The sequence below is a fragment of the Gastrolobium bilobum genome, unplaced genomic scaffold (genome assembly GCF_033153095.1).
Source record: "Gastrolobium bilobum isolate Gb01-03AN ecotype WA unplaced genomic scaffold, APGP_CSIRO_Gbil_v1 utg1266, whole genome shotgun sequence".
Classification (NCBI taxonomy): domain Eukaryota; kingdom Viridiplantae; phylum Streptophyta; class Magnoliopsida; order Fabales; family Fabaceae; genus Gastrolobium; species Gastrolobium bilobum.
Window position 1 is genome coordinate 150,246 of NW_026898770.1, and position 17,758 is coordinate 168,003.

General features: G+C 36.4%; 1 protein-coding gene across 1 annotated transcript; it reads right to left on the bottom strand.

The window, feature by feature from the left end:
- Nucleotides 1-959: 959 nt before the first annotated feature.
- Nucleotides 960-17,758, bottom strand: LOC133283945 (probable sphingolipid transporter spinster homolog 2). Its single transcript, XM_061480878.1, has 16 exons — nt 17,587-17,758; nt 17,284-17,415; nt 17,065-17,166; nt 15,700-15,804; nt 15,530-15,605; nt 15,361-15,435; nt 14,400-14,502; nt 14,250-14,315; nt 9,345-9,390; nt 8,167-8,258; nt 7,409-7,485; nt 6,800-6,913; nt 3,440-3,559; nt 2,884-3,012; nt 2,238-2,316; nt 960-1,554 (listed from the first exon to the last, which is right to left on the bottom strand). The coding sequence occupies exons 1-16, from the start codon at nt 17,637-17,639 to the stop codon at nt 1,433-1,435; spliced, it is 1,491 nt and encodes a 496-aa protein (XP_061336862.1). The 5' UTR covers nt 17,640-17,758; the 3' UTR covers nt 960-1,432.

The window sequence follows — 17,758 nt, forward strand, 5'->3', positions numbered from 1 at the left end:
AGAGTGTGTCCTTCATCTAAAATTATCCTGAACCAATGCACTTGCATCAAAACACTCCTCTAACGAGGTCTCCACTCTGCTGCACTCAAACGACTATATATATGTAGCGATGACAACATCATAATCCTAAGCGAGACAGTGTGCAGATGGCTTCCGATGATCAGTCCAAACATAAATCCGCAATTGACCAGGACTGACATGCTTTTTAATTTGTGTTTTCCAATGATCAACAAAGTTTGCTGGAACAACTACCAGGGTTGCTCTTGACAAGTATAACCTAACAAAATCTAAATGGCTCAAGAAGAGCCACATCAATAGTCAAATAGAGGAATAATTGAAACATATATGTTAATTTGGGAAGGAGAATAAAATTAAGGATTTGAGAATGAATATCATTATTCAAAATTTTAACTATTAATTTTTTATCGATAATTTAAAACATGACCAAAGTGGTAAGTAATATTTTAGCCTAATCGTTTTATCGGTTTTTACCTCAACGAAATTCTTTTAATGGGTGCATGTCTGATTTCATGATAAGATGTTTCCATGTGCATTAAACTTACAACTACGCACGCTCTACAATGTTCAATATGGATTAAGCTTGCCGCAATAGTTGTTACATATTTGCTCGATAATCCTTCGGATTTCAATAGTCGTTACATATATTGCTACTGATACGATTGCTTCACAAGGGATATTTATGAGGCTGCAAAATCACGTGTTGATTTATCCATGCCAACCAAAATTTATACAGGCATGCAAAGTTCGAAATTGAAAGTCAGAGAAAGCAACACGGAAGAAAATCAAGATCCATATGTGCTTTTTGATGGCTACTCTGAAATCGCTGTGAATTAAACGTGCGTCAAGAGTCAGGTGATTACTGATAATTAAGAGGTTCCGTTTGTACTTTCAACAAATGCGTTAGTTTTCTGACAATAATTCCAATCATTTGCTCTGTTAAGAATATCATGGACTATAAACGTCCTCCCGCATGGCCCAAGGAAAAAAAGAGAAGACATATTCATATACATTTTGATACTGACAACTTATCTTCCAGAAAATTTGGTGGAACAGCATAAAATATCCGTTACCAGTTTCTTCTTCATGGCAAGACTTAAGAATTACAATAATTACAAATTTACAAGGAACAACAATTTGATCATGATAAGTGGATCCAGCATCCCCGTTCCATCCGATCTGATAAAAAGGTGAAGCCATCAGCAGATTCCTCCAAACATATTATACAGTATCCTCATTGTTTTTGCAAGAGCACCACATCGGTGCCGCCACCCACCATTTTCTATATGATTGACTGTAGTAAAGATGCTGCCGACTTGTCCCTCTTCAAGGAAGAATTGGAGACTTGAAGATAATACACTTATGGCATATGCAAATGGTAAGCATCTTATTAGTACTAAAAGTGCATGAGAAATTAGTCTTGATTGAAAGCATCACTACTCCCTTCAAGCAATGGCTTCATTTTCCCTTTTCTAGTCGTGGCAGATTGGTCCTCATCACCTTCGTTAGATAGATCAACACTTTTCAAAAAGGTCCCTGTAGAATTAATAGGATTAATAAACTATAGCCCAACTATAAATAAATGTTAACTTTCAATGGAAAAACTATCTTCATGCAATTAGCAGCAGGAGTTTTCCCAACAAGTATGTTAAATTGTTATTTGGTGACAGGCAATAGTGCGTGGTGTGGTTAACTTACAGTCCTAAATTTTCAAGCAAATTTATATATCCAGCAAGGGTATTGGCTACTCCACTCACACTCATTAAGGTTATTTTTCTACAGATGCCTGCACATCATGTTCGATCTCTACTGCAACATGCCAATCAAATTTGGAAGACAAAGTTCACACTTTAGGTATAGAGTAGCCCATATTGGCATTTCTTTTCATTGATGATTTATAGTTTCCCAAACGCTAAAAGGAAATTTCAATTGGTTCTTGAAAGTCGATAGGACTAGTCATTGTAGTTGAGATTCTATTGCATCCTCCTCCTACTGAATATTATCGTTTAATTTTCAATTAGGAAAGATGAGTAGACAAATAAGTGTGGAAGTATTTGAAAACACGTGCACAACATTGACATTTTCTTCATCATGTGTTTCAGAAGATTTAGCTCACAGGCACATTCTTAAAAAACAATTAACCCTAAACTATTCTAACCTAATGAATATCTGGTAAAATTAAGAACATCAAATTATTACTGAAGCTGCATGCCACTTACCCATGAACCATATTGCAGCAGCAAGAAAGAAAACGGATGTTAGACAAAGTGCTGTTTTCCTCCAATCGTTAATATGATCCTGTGCAGGAAAACCAAGTTGGTTAGAGTCAAAATAATGCTTAAAATTGAACAACAAATACTTGCAAAAGGCTGAATATGCCAAGAACGTCAAGTCAGCAAATCTTGACAATGGCCACATCAAATTGCAAAACAGAAATAAGTGTGGTTCCTGTTACTATTTTTTCCAACATCTTTGCAATAGACATTCAAGTGGCATAGTACTAGTTGTCTTCTAACAAAGTAAGACTTGAAGCCCCTTTACACCAACCGGAGAGATACGTAGAGAAAGAGACAGAGAGAACAGTGTTACAAGAAAATAAACCAGGTTTAACAATTATCCTACAACTTTCATGTGATTGAGAATACAAGTGTCAAAAGAAGAAGTAAAACTTAAATTTTACTACAGATCATACCCAGCATAGTAAAAAAAAGGCCATAGTGGGTAAGATGAACTTCACTAGAGCACTACACTTTAGGTGAAAATCATCATCTAATAAAATTGATGTTAACTGATTATTGTCTATAATATCCATTCATAAAAGTAACCAAAACACAGCTATAATATCAGGAAAATCTTAGGTTTAACCTGCAGGACCCCAACAAGTGGTGAGGAAGGCACATCCCCAAAGATATGGATGGAAACAGTAGATATTGCCATAGACAACGGCCTCAAACTTGGTTTTACACAACGGAGAGAAACATAATTTACAGGAGCCTGCAAAAGTAATACTATATCATCAACCAAAAAAAGAGCCAACAGAAGTATCCAAGGATTAGTCCATCGGTTAAGAGCATAATTAAATCCAAATTAAGGCTAAGGGCCCTTCGAGGCAAGAACTACCTACAAAACAGAATGTACAGGGTTGTTTCCGCCGTGCAAGGTAAGGGGATTGTAAGTAAATTCATCCAAGAAGAGAAAAGGAGGCACAGATATTTGAGACTAGATTACCATACGTAATCTAATTATCAAGTTCTTATGCACGAGCAGCGGTACAGAAAAAGATGAAATAACTAAGCATCTGAATGTACAACAGCTAATACAATACAAAACCAATAGATTGAAACTGTTATACAAGTAAAAAAAATAGGTCAACACTTTAAGAGATAAAGATTTTAATCCTTCAAATGATTCATAGAAGTACCTGTGTGGCAAAAATCAGCAGTTCACCCATACTGAAGAGGACTATGAAACCAGACAAGCTCCTGAAAATGAACGCAATCAAGCAGAAGATTGCACCTAGAAATGTTGCTCCAGAAAGAAGCTGCAATGGTAACATGGGAACCCAGAGAAGAAGAGAAGTAAATAAATACCATAAAAACTCAACAAAAATGGAACAGAGCAAAATTCAAGACAAAGGTACTTCAAGGGAAAGAAGACTGGAATATACAAAATCACGAAATTCTTAACCGTTTCTATATAAAATAGAATTAAGGTCTCGAGAACAGATCAATAATTATAAATGTTAAAACAGTTATAGAAACTTGGAACTTCTACAGACAAAAAATAAAGGAATAAAAATTTACTAGGGATTTGTGTTCCTGTTTTTATAAAAAAAAAATTAATGAACATATTACACATGTTTGTGTCTATGCAAAGTGGTTGACAGAAACTCACGTACAAGGTAAAAAAATGCTAGAACTGTTGACATGAAATTCGGGAAATCATGTATTATCTGAGATGCTAAAGTATTTTCCACCTATATTTAGTTAGTGGCCTTTATAATATCTCTCACCATAAGATTTAATTAATTACAAGTAATTAAGCATGCATAAATGGGTTGAACTAAGTAAAAGGCCTAATTAAATAAATTAGGGTCACTTTTGAGGTAAAAAGTGCAGTCAGTGAGATTTTTGAAGTAAAAATAGGTGTAGGCAAAATTATCCAAAATGTAAAAGTAAAAGTAGAAATATTCCTAGAAAAATATTCTAGACCTTTGGGTAAAGTTTGAAAGAGAACGGAGTTAAATAGATAGATAAGCTTTTACCCGGTGAAAGTAACTTAACTATGTTAAGTGTAAAAATCACAAGACCCTTCCCCTATTTTCTTCTTCTTCTTCGACGGATAGAGAGTGAGAGGAAACCATTGTTGGAAAAGCTCCAAACCCTAGCTTCTACATCTCTCAACCAATTCAATCCATTCCAAAAGCAAATTTGTGTCAAATTCCTTCCTCCTCAAAACCCACCACTCCTTTATAGTTGGGAACCATTGTGGAGAGAGATTTTGGCTAGTGTGTGGGGCGAAAATTTGGAGATTGTGGAGCTAGAGGTGAAGTCTTGATTCCTTGAGCTTGGTGCCTCTTCCTTACACTCTTGGGGTTGTATTTATGGTAAAAACTCCAACCCTTGTTGCCATTTTGGAAGATATGTACATTAGGGTTTTGATTTAGGAAAAATGCATGAATAGTGGAGTATGTTAGAGGGTGATTGAAGTTAAATCCCTTTACAAATATTGTTAGGAATGATAAATAAAAGGTAGAAATGGGTTTAGATTGTCATTTAGTTATGTTCAATATTTTGGAAAAATTCATGCTTGAAATGTTGAGTTTCTTGCATTGTTGAGCCATTGGTTGGTTGATGTTTGATTGGGTCCCTTGTAATGCTAGGATTGAGCCAAGTGAACCATCCTTGAGTGACCAACCATTGGTGGAAGATATGGAGCTTGAATAGCCTACTTGAATAGGTAAGTTCATGCCAAGTTGTGGATGGAATTGTTGTATTGTTGATGAATATGTTGATATTCATTAACTTGTATTGATTGATTGTGTGACACCTTTTGTGTAGGTGTGTATTTTGTAAGATTGTAGCTTGAATTCAAAGTTTGATTGGTTGCAAACTTGTTGGTGAACAAAAGTTGAATTGGAAGCATTGAGGAAAGCCTTCGGACCTTGGGAATTGACCTTTTTATTGTTCCACCAGGCCCTGAAGGGGTTGTGGTTATTGATAGTGTACGTAATTGCAATAAAGTAGTTTAATGTTTTGTTATACATATGTGTATGCATTGGGTGTGGCATAGGATGGTGTTTTCCTATGTTTTGTATGTCGCATGACGATGCGTAATTCATACTTGGTAGATTCTCTGATCAGCAGGACTACTTGCATCTGAGTATCCTTAGGACAACATGAGAGCTAGAGGGATGTCTCCTAGAGATGTTTGACACACTACATGGATATGTATTTACTGCATTATTTACTGTTATTGCTATTATATTGTGAGTGAACTATGGGATGGAGAGATGCTCCAAGGAACCCTGGTTTACTGAGGTATATTCGTATATCTCACCCCGTGTTGTGGGGACCCCCTTTCAGGTACAAATGCTGCAGGAGTCTCTGGTGGCAAGTGATCATATTTGAGCTAGATGTCATATGTTGATAGCCTATCATTTTGGATTGCATCTCATCGAGTATAGTAGATCTATATGTCATTTACATTGCCACATGTATATGTATATTTTGAGACCACATGATGTATTTTAGAGGACTTAGTACATGATCATTGTGGTGGTGAATACCTCGTTGTATATGGCTAATAGCTTTGATCATGTCCCTTTTGTATCCAAGCCCTTTGGCATGTAATTATCTTGAAGAATATTGTTGTAAATGATTCATTGTAACACTGATGGAATGTGAAGCATGTTTTCTCATTTTGAGTTGAATGATAAGTTGGTGAATTGCATGTGGGATGTAGAGCCATATGGTGTGTGGCCATGATTAACTATCCCTTGTCAATTAGGTACCAAGAAGTTGGAGAATGGACGGAGTTAAATCCCCAAGTAAAATAAAGGAAAATAGAAGAATTTGTGTTTTGCACAGGTGGAAGGGGCTTAAGCGGCCGGAAAAGGAGGCTTAAGCACCCTGGAGGACCTGTGCAGGGAAAAATTCTCGGTCGCTGGGGACTTAAGCGCCCAAAATGGAGGCTTAAGTGCGCACAGGGGGCTTAAGCCCGCTCTTTGAACAGAAACTTAAAAATCCTCTGCCTGAGGGGGCTTAAGCGCCCAGTAAGGGGGCTTAAGCACCCAACCCTAGTTTTAAGAAAAAACAATTATCTATTAAAATAAGTAATAGGGACCATCTAATTAGGTCTAATAAAGAAAGTTTATGATGTTAAGCATAGTCTTAGTTATTCCGCAACTTCACACGGTTATAATCACGTAATTGGTTATTTTAAATTCGGATTGTTTGTAAGGGAAATAAGCAAGGTTTTAAAAAGAAAAATTTATCTCTGTTTCTAATTGAACCAGTGTGATTGTAACTGCGCTTAATGTCATAAACTAATATTAACAAACCGGTTCTAGAACGGAATGTTACAACCTTGTAACCATTTATACGATTCTTACTGGTGAAACTAGATTTCTTGCACCTAAGTCAAGGTATCTTTCGAATCCAAGGAATCCAGCACCTTTATAAGTATAGGTTTTCCAGTCAAAAAAGATTCCTAACAAAGCGATTCACGAGTCATTTAACTCAGTTTCACAGTGTATGTAAATGGAAATCAACAAGTTTACCTTGAAAGCATTAGAGATTGTTGAAGTCATCCTGTCTAAAATCAAGCCTCCAGCTAACGTCCCCAAAATCCCACAAACAATTGTAATACCTCCAAACAACAAGTCAGCATTACTCTGTCAAAAAACAACTGTCAAAGAAGCACATTCGCATAAAGGACTAGGCCCAAGAGTAATACCAGCCAGAATTGTACTAATGTGAAGGCAGTTGTTGTAAATATGGAAAGTATATGTAATTATTTATTTCCTTATCTATAATTATTTGTTTCCTTATTTTTAGGATTTGGGCTAATTCCTTTAGACCCATTAGTCTCTCTATATATATCGTAACCTTTTGTACGTGATCAGTCAGAAAGAATAGTAATAATATTTCAGTTTTTCTTTTCAAGTGTAACACACAAATAATATGAATAAATAAGCAGCAACAACAACAACCAAGCCTTATCCCACTAGGTAACGTTGACTACATGGAATAATCAACTCATTGGGCTCTATCAAAAACCAAATCTTCAATAAAACCATTTAGATTAAGATCCTCTTTTTATTATTTCTCCAAATATTTAATATGAAGCAGCAGCAATAAAATTATTGAAGCGAAACATAAAAGAATACCATGTGGTAAATGCTGTATCCTGCCTTCGGCCCCCAGTATGAGTAAGCTCCAATGACAAAATTGTATGATATATACCCTGGCGATGATTAAATTCTTAAGTAAGGAAAGAAATAACATAGTTCATGACAATACATTCGTCAATTCTCAAAAATGAGAATTTATTCAATATATCGGGCATTATGGTTGATAAAACCATGAGCTATCATAATAATATGATAGGTACCAAGGATACGACAATGGAAAACAGAGAAAACCAACCCAGAAAATCAACAAAAATATTAATTAAAATGGAACTAGTTACAAGCTTGTATAAACCAAGCAAAATTTAGAAAACCCCAACCGGATTTAAAAGGAAAAAGATGACAGAAACAAGATAAAACTCCTGAGCTATTTGAGAGGCTCAGGTTTCTCTCCCAAAGGTCCCAATAATTCTCAAAGATATCCAAGATACCCCCATACACTTCACATTCCCAACTTATACTCAGCTAACCTCCTACAATATTCTATTCTTCCTCCAAAAGTTAGTTATATTACCTCATTGGTAGAACATAATCCCCACCTTACATAAACCTTCATGAGTATATTACTATCATAATGTTTCAATTTTATACATAATCAAACATCAAGTTCAGGAAAGATCAACATCAACATCATTTTTATCCCAAACTAATTGGGCGCCTTTATCTCAAACTAATCGGGGATGTTTAGGAAACAAATAAGAGAAAAGTAATTATCTGCAGGTAGGGAAAAGAAGTACCTAGAACATTTATAACATACACTTGGTCATGCAAAAGCTCCTGCATATCTTTTGAGAATCTGGTGAACTGATTCCACAATTTAGATGTTGACCTGACAATTATAAGTCAACAATCATTAAGGAGAAAAATAATATTCAGCACATCTCATGGATCAGGAGAAGCAAACAAGTTCACCACTCTATTCTGACTACATTATCAAGCGAGTCTCGAATTTACAAGAACTTTAGAAGGGGCACCATCATGTGAGTGTAAAACTGAATTTTAATTATAAAACCACTCTCCATTAAACCCCGACTAGCGAGGGTGGGATGAGGGCAATTCTTGTACGCAACCTTGCCCTTGGATATTTGCAAAGAGACTGTTTCTTGGATTCGAACATGTGACCTTTCAGTCACAAAGGAGTAGTTTTACCACTGCTCCAGGCTCGCCCTCATTAAAACTGAATTTTAATTATATTAGATAAAAACAGTTTAAAAGAAAAGTTCCTTAAAAGTAGTAGATGGAAGTGGGGGCATTTGTGACTAGTATGAAATGACAATTTTCTTCTCTCTTTTCAGTTTATATAAAAAACAAAGCATTGGACTTTTAAGAAAAGGAAACAAGACACCAAGAGAGGAATCCCCTTTCCAGTTTGTCACTGTCGTGCACTTGTGGTTGTGTGGGTTTGTATCTGTCTGTTAGTCTGCGCACTATCATTGTCAGTCTATCCTGAGTCCTGACAAGGTTATCAATATGTCATACTGGCATAAATGCTTCGGATGAAATGGTTCTAATTTATAAGTATACCTGTATCATTCTCTGTTTCAAAATTCAAGTTTATGTTATTGACACTATAAACTCAATGACATTACTAAGTTGAAAGCATTCCCATTTTAGGATATTAGCTGTCCCCAGAAGATTAATTAAACAAACAAGTATCTTGGTTGCTTCAAGGGACATTGTCCACTCTCTCGCTGATTCACATAATTCATGGTCATGTAATTCACTGTCTCTAACTTTATCTTTCTTTTCCTCTTTTTAATACATAATAAAAATTCATTATTTTAGATTTTGGCTTTTCTTCCGCTTGGCATTAGAAACAAGAAACATAAATAGACAAATCACAAAACTGAAAAACAAATAGCAAAAAGTGAAAGGGCATGGAAATTCAGAAATCAAAGGCAATAGAGCCACTCACTTGGATCCACTGATAAAGGCTTGATCTTCAGCAAGCATGTCATCATCTATAAGGAAAACCTCTAACTTTTGAGTATAGAAATTATGCACTACCACAAGAAAAATGCTATTGTTTTATACAAATGGAAAACAAAACTATGAATGGAAGTGGGAAGCACGAAAAAGTTCTAAATACTAAAAATATGACATGTACAATTATCCTAATTTGACTGATAGCCTCAAACATGGCTTCTTCCTTGAAAATGATAAATAGCATTTAAAAACGATAGGATAAAGTTAACAAGTTCAAAAGATAACTGCTACAAAAACAATGCATTTTTGGCATTTCATGCAATTTTTTTCCTCCAAATCATTACAACAAAGCTTTTAACTTAAAAACCGGACATAGTGCAAAACTCTGATTTCCGCTTACCCTGAAGTGTAATAGATACATACATATTGTAGAAAATTAGAATTCAAACATGTTTCCGTTTTTATTTCCTATTAATTAGGATTGATTATGATTGATTAGGATTGATTATGATTGATTAGGATTAATTGTGATTGATTAGAATTGATTGTGATTAGGATTGTGATAGGATTGATTAGTCATCGCTTAGTCATTCTTAGCGATTCTTTCTTGTATAAATACTCACTCATGTAATTTATTCAATATCAATATACAAAAACTTCTTTTCAATATGGTATCAGAGCGGGTTCGTTCCTACCCTAATTCAAATCTGAAATAACCATCCAAACACTTCCATCACCGTCAAACACCTCCTAAACACCGCCTTGAATCTGTCCAACACAGAAACCTAGTTTACTGACCTCCGATCAAAAAAGTGAGGTGACCATTCGACTCAAAAGGATCCGACGAGTCGACCGCCGCTGGACCCATCGCCGTCAGCCGCTGCACGCGCCACCACGCGCCGCCTTCCAGACGTTTTTTTTCCGTCGCGACTTGCACAGACCTTCTCGCCGGCTTCTCCCCTTCCTGTTCCAGAGGTCAGATCAAAAGTTTACAAAACTTGATTTTTCATCAACGGTCAACCCTTCTCTTTTTATTCATGGCTTCCTCAAAACACTTTTTTTATTACCACGAGCAACCTCCTAAGGCCACTAGTCATGTGGTCCAGCAATATGTGGTCCAGCAAGGTACAACTTTCCATGTTGATAGTCAAAATCATTGGATCCTTGATTCTGGAGCCTCTGATCATATGACAGGTAATCTTAGCTTGTTTTGTTCATACACTCCATATTCTGAACCTTCTCGGGTCAAGATCGCCGATGGCAGTTTTTCCCAGATTGCGGGACACGGAACCATTAAACTTTCTGAGCTGATTACTTTGACATCAGTTCTTTATGTTCCTTCTCTGACTTGTAATCTCATTTCCATTAGCAAGCTCACCTCTGAGTTGCATTGCTTTGCTAAATTCTTTCCACATGGTTGTGTTTTTCAGGAACAGGACTCGGAGAGGATGATTGGCAGTGCTAGAGAGGATGGTGGACTTTACTACTTTGAGGAGGATGTGACTCATGAAGCTGTTTTCGTAGAAAAAAACTCTATGTTTCCTTTTGATTCATGTAATGATGTTATGCTGTGGCATCGTAGGCTAGGCCATCCAAATTTTATTTATCTTCAGAAGTTGTTGCCAAACTTATTTATTAATAAAAGTCCAAGTTTGTTTTCTTGTGATATTTGTCAACTTGCCAAGCATACTCGTGCTCATTATCCTTCTAAAGTTCACCATGACTCTTCCCCATTTTCCTTAATTCATAGCGACATATGGGGTCCAGCCCGTGTTAAAAATATTTCAGGTACTCGATGGTTCATTACCTTCATTGATGACCATTCTCGAGTTTGTTGGGTGTATCTTCTAAAGGATAAGTCCGATGCTGCATCCGTGTTTAAAAAATTTCATGCCATGGTTCAAACCCAATTCCAAGTTGCTATACAAATTCTTCGTACAGATAATGGCAAAGAGTATTTTAACTCTATTCTTGGAGAATATCTTTCCCAACATGGCATCCTTCACCAAAGCTCGTGTCCTGACACACCCCAACAAAACGGAGTTGCGGAAAGAAAAAACCGACATCTCCTTGAAGTTGCTCGGGCTCTTATGTTTACCACGAGTGTTCCTAAATATCTTTGGGGAGAGGCAGTTCTCACTGCCTCGTATCTGATAAATCGAATGCCATCTCGCATTCTGAAATTTCAGTCTCCTCTTTCTAGTCTTGTTCGTATCTTTCCTTCCTTCCGAGGTGTCTCCTCCTTACCTCTCAAGTTATTTGTTTGTGTTGTATTTGTCCATATTCCCTCCCATCAACGGTCTAAGCTTGATCCTAAGTCTCTCCAGTGTGCCTTTATTGGTTATTCTCCTACTCAACGTGGCTATAAGTGTTATTCACCCTCTCTTCGTAAGGTCTTTGTCTCTATGGATGTCACTTTTTCTGAGAATGACCCTTTCTTCCCCTCGACTTCTCTTCAGGGGGAGTCTATAGGAGTAGATGAAGATCAGTCATGGGAACCTATTAATGCCACAGTATTACCTCTACTTTTGGAAACAGGGGGAGCTACAGAATCCTCACCATCAGGAGCCTCCTCAAAATGGGGACAAGTTTATAGCAGGCGAAAGCCTCCTCAAAGTGTGAATAACCCAGAGCCTCTACACTGCCAGGATTCTGAACCATGTTCTAGTTCCAGCACCCCAATACTTGAGTGTCATGGTGAAAATGATCTACACTTGCCCATTGCTCTCAGAAAAGGTACTCGATCTTGTACTACTCATCCTATTTCTAATCATATTTCATATGGAAAGTTGTCCCCAGGGTTTCGTGCTTTCAATATTATGTTGGATAGTACAAAGATACCGAGAAATATACATGAGGCTCTCAATGATAAAAAATGGAGGGATGCTGTCTTTGAAGAAATGAATGCTTTAGAAAGAAATGGAACTTGGGAGATAGTGACCCTACCCAAAGGAAAAAAGGCAGTAGGATGCAAATGGGTGTTTACAATAAAATTCAATGCAGATAATAGCATCAACAGATACAAGGCAAGATTGGTTGCAAAGGGTTTCACTCAGACTCATGGGATAGATTATCATGAGACTTTTGCTCCGGTTGCTAAAGTCAATACCATCCGAGTTCTCTTATCTCTTGCTGCCAATCTAGATTGGCCTCTGCAACAGTTAGATGTGAAGAATGCATTCCTAAATGGTGACTTACATGAAGAAGTCTATATGGATCCTCCACCTGGTTTTGAAAGGGGAAATGAATCAGTGTGTAAACTAAAAAAGTCTCTATATGGATTGAAACAGTCTCCCAGAGAATGGTTCGACAAATTCACACAAGCAGTCAAAAGAAGAGGCTTCATTCAAGCACAGACTGATCATACTCTCTTCCACAAACACTCTAAGGATGGTAAAATTGCTATTCTTATTGTATATGTAGATGATATAATTCTTACAGGTGATGATATTGAGGAATTGAACACCTTGAAGAAATTTCTAGCAGCTCAATTTGAACTCAAAGACCTTGGCACTCTCAAATATTTCCTTGGTATGGAAGTTGCTAGGAGCAAAACAGGCATCACTCTAACACAAAAGAAATATGTTCTAGATCTTTTGTTGGAAACAGGAATGTTAGGGTGTAAACCTGCTGAGACACCTGTGGAACCTAATACCAAGTTAGGTATTGAAGATGGGAATGAGGTGGATAAAGAACAATATCAGCGATTGGTTGGTAAACTAATCTACTTATCTCATACGCGTCCTGACATTGCCTTTGCGGTGAGTATGATTAGTCAATTCATGCACTCACCCAAGGAGAAGCATCTTAGTGCAGTTATAGGGTGCTTAGATACCTCAAGAATACTCCAGGAAGAGGATTATTCTTTAAAAAGGGGTATAAAAGGACAATTGAAATCTACACTGATGCAGATTGGGCAGGCTCATCAGTAGACAGAAGATCTACCTCAGGCTATTGCACCTATGTGTGGGGAAATCTTGTTACTTGGAGAAGCAAAAAGCAAACAGTGGTTGCAAGAAGTAGTGCTGAAGCAGAATTTCGAGCTTTAGCTCATGGAGTTTGTGAAGGAATCTGGTTGAGAAGACTTCTTCAAGAGTTGAAGATTTCATATTCCCTACCAATAAAACTATATTGTGACAACAAGGCAGCTGTTAGCATTGCTCAAAATCCTGTGCATCATGATCGAACAAAGCACGTGGAAGTTGATCGTCACTTCATCAAAGAAAAATTAGATGATGGAAGTGTGCATTTGATATATGTTCCAACCAAAGAGCAAACGGCAGATGTCCTTACCAAGGGCCTACACCGTCCAGCATTCGAAGACTTGATTGGCAAGTTGGGAATGATCAATATTTACCTCCCAACTTGAGGGGGAGTGTAGAAAATTAGAATTCAAACATGTTTCCGTTTTTATTTCCTATTAATTAGGATTGATTATGATTGATTAGGATTGATTATGATTGATTAGGATTAATTGTGATTGATTAGAATTGATTGTGATTAGGATTGTGATAGGATTGATTAGTCATCGCTTAGTCATTCTTAGCGATTCTTTCTTGTATAAATACTCACTCATGTAATTTATTCAATATCAATATACAAAAACTTCTTTTCAATACATATACCTACCTGTAAAAATGTAAGATATTTATTTATTTTTATGTGAACAAGACACGTCCTATTCTCTGCGCTTCATTAATAGTACAACTTTTTTTCAAATTTTCTTACTCTTTACGAAAATTGTCCTGCCTTTGAAATTTCTCTCAAGCTTGGTGATATTATGAAAATAATATTGGAAGATAAATTTCTTTGTCCCCTATAAATTTCGAAAAGTTACCAAAAAAAAATATAGAAAATAAGTTACCAAAGTAATAGACAAAAGATTACGATATACCTCCATTTTCTGAAACATTTGTTTCGGTGGATGTTAGAGTCTGTTTGGATTCCATTGGAGCAAAACCTATGGTTAAAAATCAAATAGCATGACAAGGATTAGATAAATTAAGGGCACTGTGAAACACATCAAATAGAAGAAAATAGTTACCTTTCAACTGCAGAGGCTTTATTACAAAACCCATAATCGGAAAAGGAAGCATTAAAATTGCCTCGCCCCAAAATGCAACACGCCAGTTATATTGGCTTCCAACCTACATGTTATTTGAAAATTTGATGATGACTCAATTTAATACTGAACAATGTTCAAGATATAGTAACATTGACCATATACACGAGCCCACTTATGGAATAATATACGATCAGAGCACGAGCATTAAGCTTGCAAGTAGCTTATACAAGGGTAAAACAATATAAAGTAGTTTCTTCTAAAAATGTGGCTAATTAATTTAATAATATGGCTAATGTACATTCTAGACCTCCTGCAGAACTGCGTCAAATATAGTTAATCCTTCATAATCCAACTTTTTTTGCAATGGTTCCAGCTCTGTCCTTTTCTCTAGTTTTAAACAAGATGAACCTGAGAAAATTAGTGCTCAGCTTAACTACACTTGTGTATACTATTACTACTATATATAATCTCAATTTTACGACAGCATCTATAAACCATATCTGTAACTACTAGAGTTATCTTGTCATTGGCAGTTTGCTAATCACACTATTTTGTTTTCAGAAAAGGATTAGGAAAGTTTCTGAATGCTCTCTCTATTTCAGCTTTTTGAACTTTCTTCTAGATTTAATATTAATATGTCTAAAAGCAGTTAGGCTGGTGTTAACACAGACTCTTATCCTCCATTTTCTCTGTAATCTTTCCTTTTATCTCAATGAATTTTTCTTTTATCCCAAAAAGAAAAAACCTCAACCATTTCCAGCAATTCCTAAGACTAGACTTAAATATATAGAAGTCCAAGGAAATGACACGACACAATTAACAGGTATAATCACATTCTACGCGTTCATGACAGAAAAACACAATTACTTCACACCATTACAGAAAAGAAACAAGAAAAACCATCTTAAAATAGCTAGATTATACAGGTAAGCAATCTTACAAATCCACCATAAACATAGCCCAGAGCAGTCCCAGCTGGTATACACATGTAAAATGTAGCAAGCCATACTGTTTTCTGTCACAATAAAAACACAATAAAGCTGCAACTCTGCACTCATGGAGAAACAGTTTCAACTAGTTATGACGGAGAATAGAGAAATAAGTCAAACCTGTGCAACAGGAGCATTGTCATCTATGAATGGTGCTGCCAGACTTATGAAGGAAGCCTCACCTACACCAACTAGCCTGTGAAACAAATGTCAACACTCAACATATAGCATGAGAAAATGGTGAATTATTAAGACCTTGAAAAGTTGAAAGCACTGGAATATTCCCTTACATTCGGCATATTGCAATAGACCAAAAATCAAACGAAATACCACATCCAGCTATCGCAAATGTCCAAACAGACAATCCAACACCAATAAGCCGAAATGGATTGTGACTGCAAACATGATAATGCATTAGATCATCATTCAATCAACGGGGCAACATGGAGGTTGCAAATATTTACCAGCTCTAAGATACCTAATCCTTTCAGAAGAATGTATGAATCAAATTATCAGTTTCCCAATTATGTGTTTCTCTAATATCATTTTGTAATAAAAATGTAATACATTCATGCACAGTAACATGCTGAAAGCGGATGTCATTTCATTCCCCTTCGCTGTTTAGATTTCCACGATGAAAAATATTGGATCACATTTGATCAAATAAACCCAAACGATATGATGGTAGGGTAACGTGAAATCAACACAGGAACAATAAGAAACCAAAAAAATGACTTTCTATTTCCTTAAAGATTAGATAAACCATAGAAGGACAAAAAATGTGTATTTATTTATAATAACTGGAAATTGCGGTTAAAGTGCAGGAACAGTTACTCGTTTTTAGAATTCTGACGCCTATATGATTACATTAACCAAACTGGAAGTAAGGAGAAAGCGAAATTTCTGTAGTGCTGTACATGGTCCGGGAGGAGTTGAACCATGTAATCCATGGACAGGCTTGTTATTCACTGATATGAATTCCAAAAAAGCAGGAAATGAGAACATGTGTAATCCATGTGTAGACCTTAGACTCTTAGCAGTGAGAACTTCAGGATTTTGAATTTTGTACCCTGAAAACACACAGTTTTTCCTTTCTTTCCCTATTGCCAGAGACAAAAATATTCTTGGCCTGCCCCTCTAAGCTCTAACATCTTAAGATTTTGGGATGATTGGTTCCTAAACGTGATATTGGAGCCCCAGAAACCTATGATTGATCCATGCAAACATATCTTAAGCTTACACCTAATAACTTAAGCTTTTGAGATGATCAATTCCTCACAAATCCCACCTGTAAGAGAAGGTCTTATGATATTGTCCGAAGTGAAATAATTAAGCATAGCTAACATTAAATTTGTATTGTAGAACTGGATCAAGAGACTCAAGAATTTGACCACATATTGAGTCCTAAAAACAACCCCAGGTATATCAAGGATCTTCTTATGGTATTTTCATTTTGGTGGCTCGAAGGACACCTGCCGTTGACTTGACTACAGAGCCCTCACCTAACATTAAATTATACATAAGTAATATCTATATATATCATCCTCTACATCATAGAAAGTAAAAGCAACCTATCATTTTGATGTCAAAGCTAATCCAAAAATATGAACATTGCCAAAAGCAGGCAGCAGCTCATGCAACATGAAGCAATTCACCTTTTGGCCAGAGAAGCGAATATTGGAGAAGCGATTAGAAGCCCAACCATAAATGCAGATGACAGAACTCCATCTTGAAAATTGTTCAAGTTAAAATCCCCTCTGAAATGTGAAAACCCACGCTACCATGAGAGAATTATAATAATAACAATAACAGGGGTTTGGCAGTGAGAGATAGGATAGGATAATGAAAGGTTAAGAAAATAAAGCTTAGCTTACTGGATTCCACTACCAGCAGTACAAATACCAGAGTCAGTGCAAGTTGCAAGACTTCCATTTACACCATTGCTAGCTATAGCTCCTCGATCCACATAGTTTATCAAATTAATGACACAAAATACTATAAGAAGCCTGAAACCACGAGACGAGATATATCTTACTACATTAGCCTTTCCTTTCCTTCGCAAAATATATATATATATATACACTTCAATTAAACACCAAGAACAAAGATATAAGGCACAGAACCAATGAAATGCAAAACTAGGTTTCTGAGAAACTACAACGAAGGTGAAGAAGCACCTTTTGGGCGTAAACCAAGAAGGAGTGGGATTTTGACTTGAATTCGATGCCATTTTTTGAACTGCTTCGGTTTTCTGCTCAGATTATGGATTGGAATTGGAATTGAAAAGCAACGATTATTCTGGTTCAAGTAAGACCGCCATAAACGCTTCGTTTTGTTTCCTTAATTCAA

Coding starts and splice junctions, on each gene's coding strand:
- LOC133283945 (XM_061480878.1), bottom strand. CDS start 17,639: ATGGCATCGAATTCAAGTCAAAATCCCACTCCTTCTTGGTTTACGCCC. Junction 15,805..17,064: donor TTCGCTTCTCTGGCCAAAAG/GTGAATTGCTTC, acceptor TCATGTTTGCAG/TCACAATCCATTTCGGCTTA. Junction 2,317..2,883: donor CACTTGTTGGGGTCCTGCAG/GTTAAACCTAAG, acceptor TTTCCTGCACAG/GATCATATTAACGATTGGAG.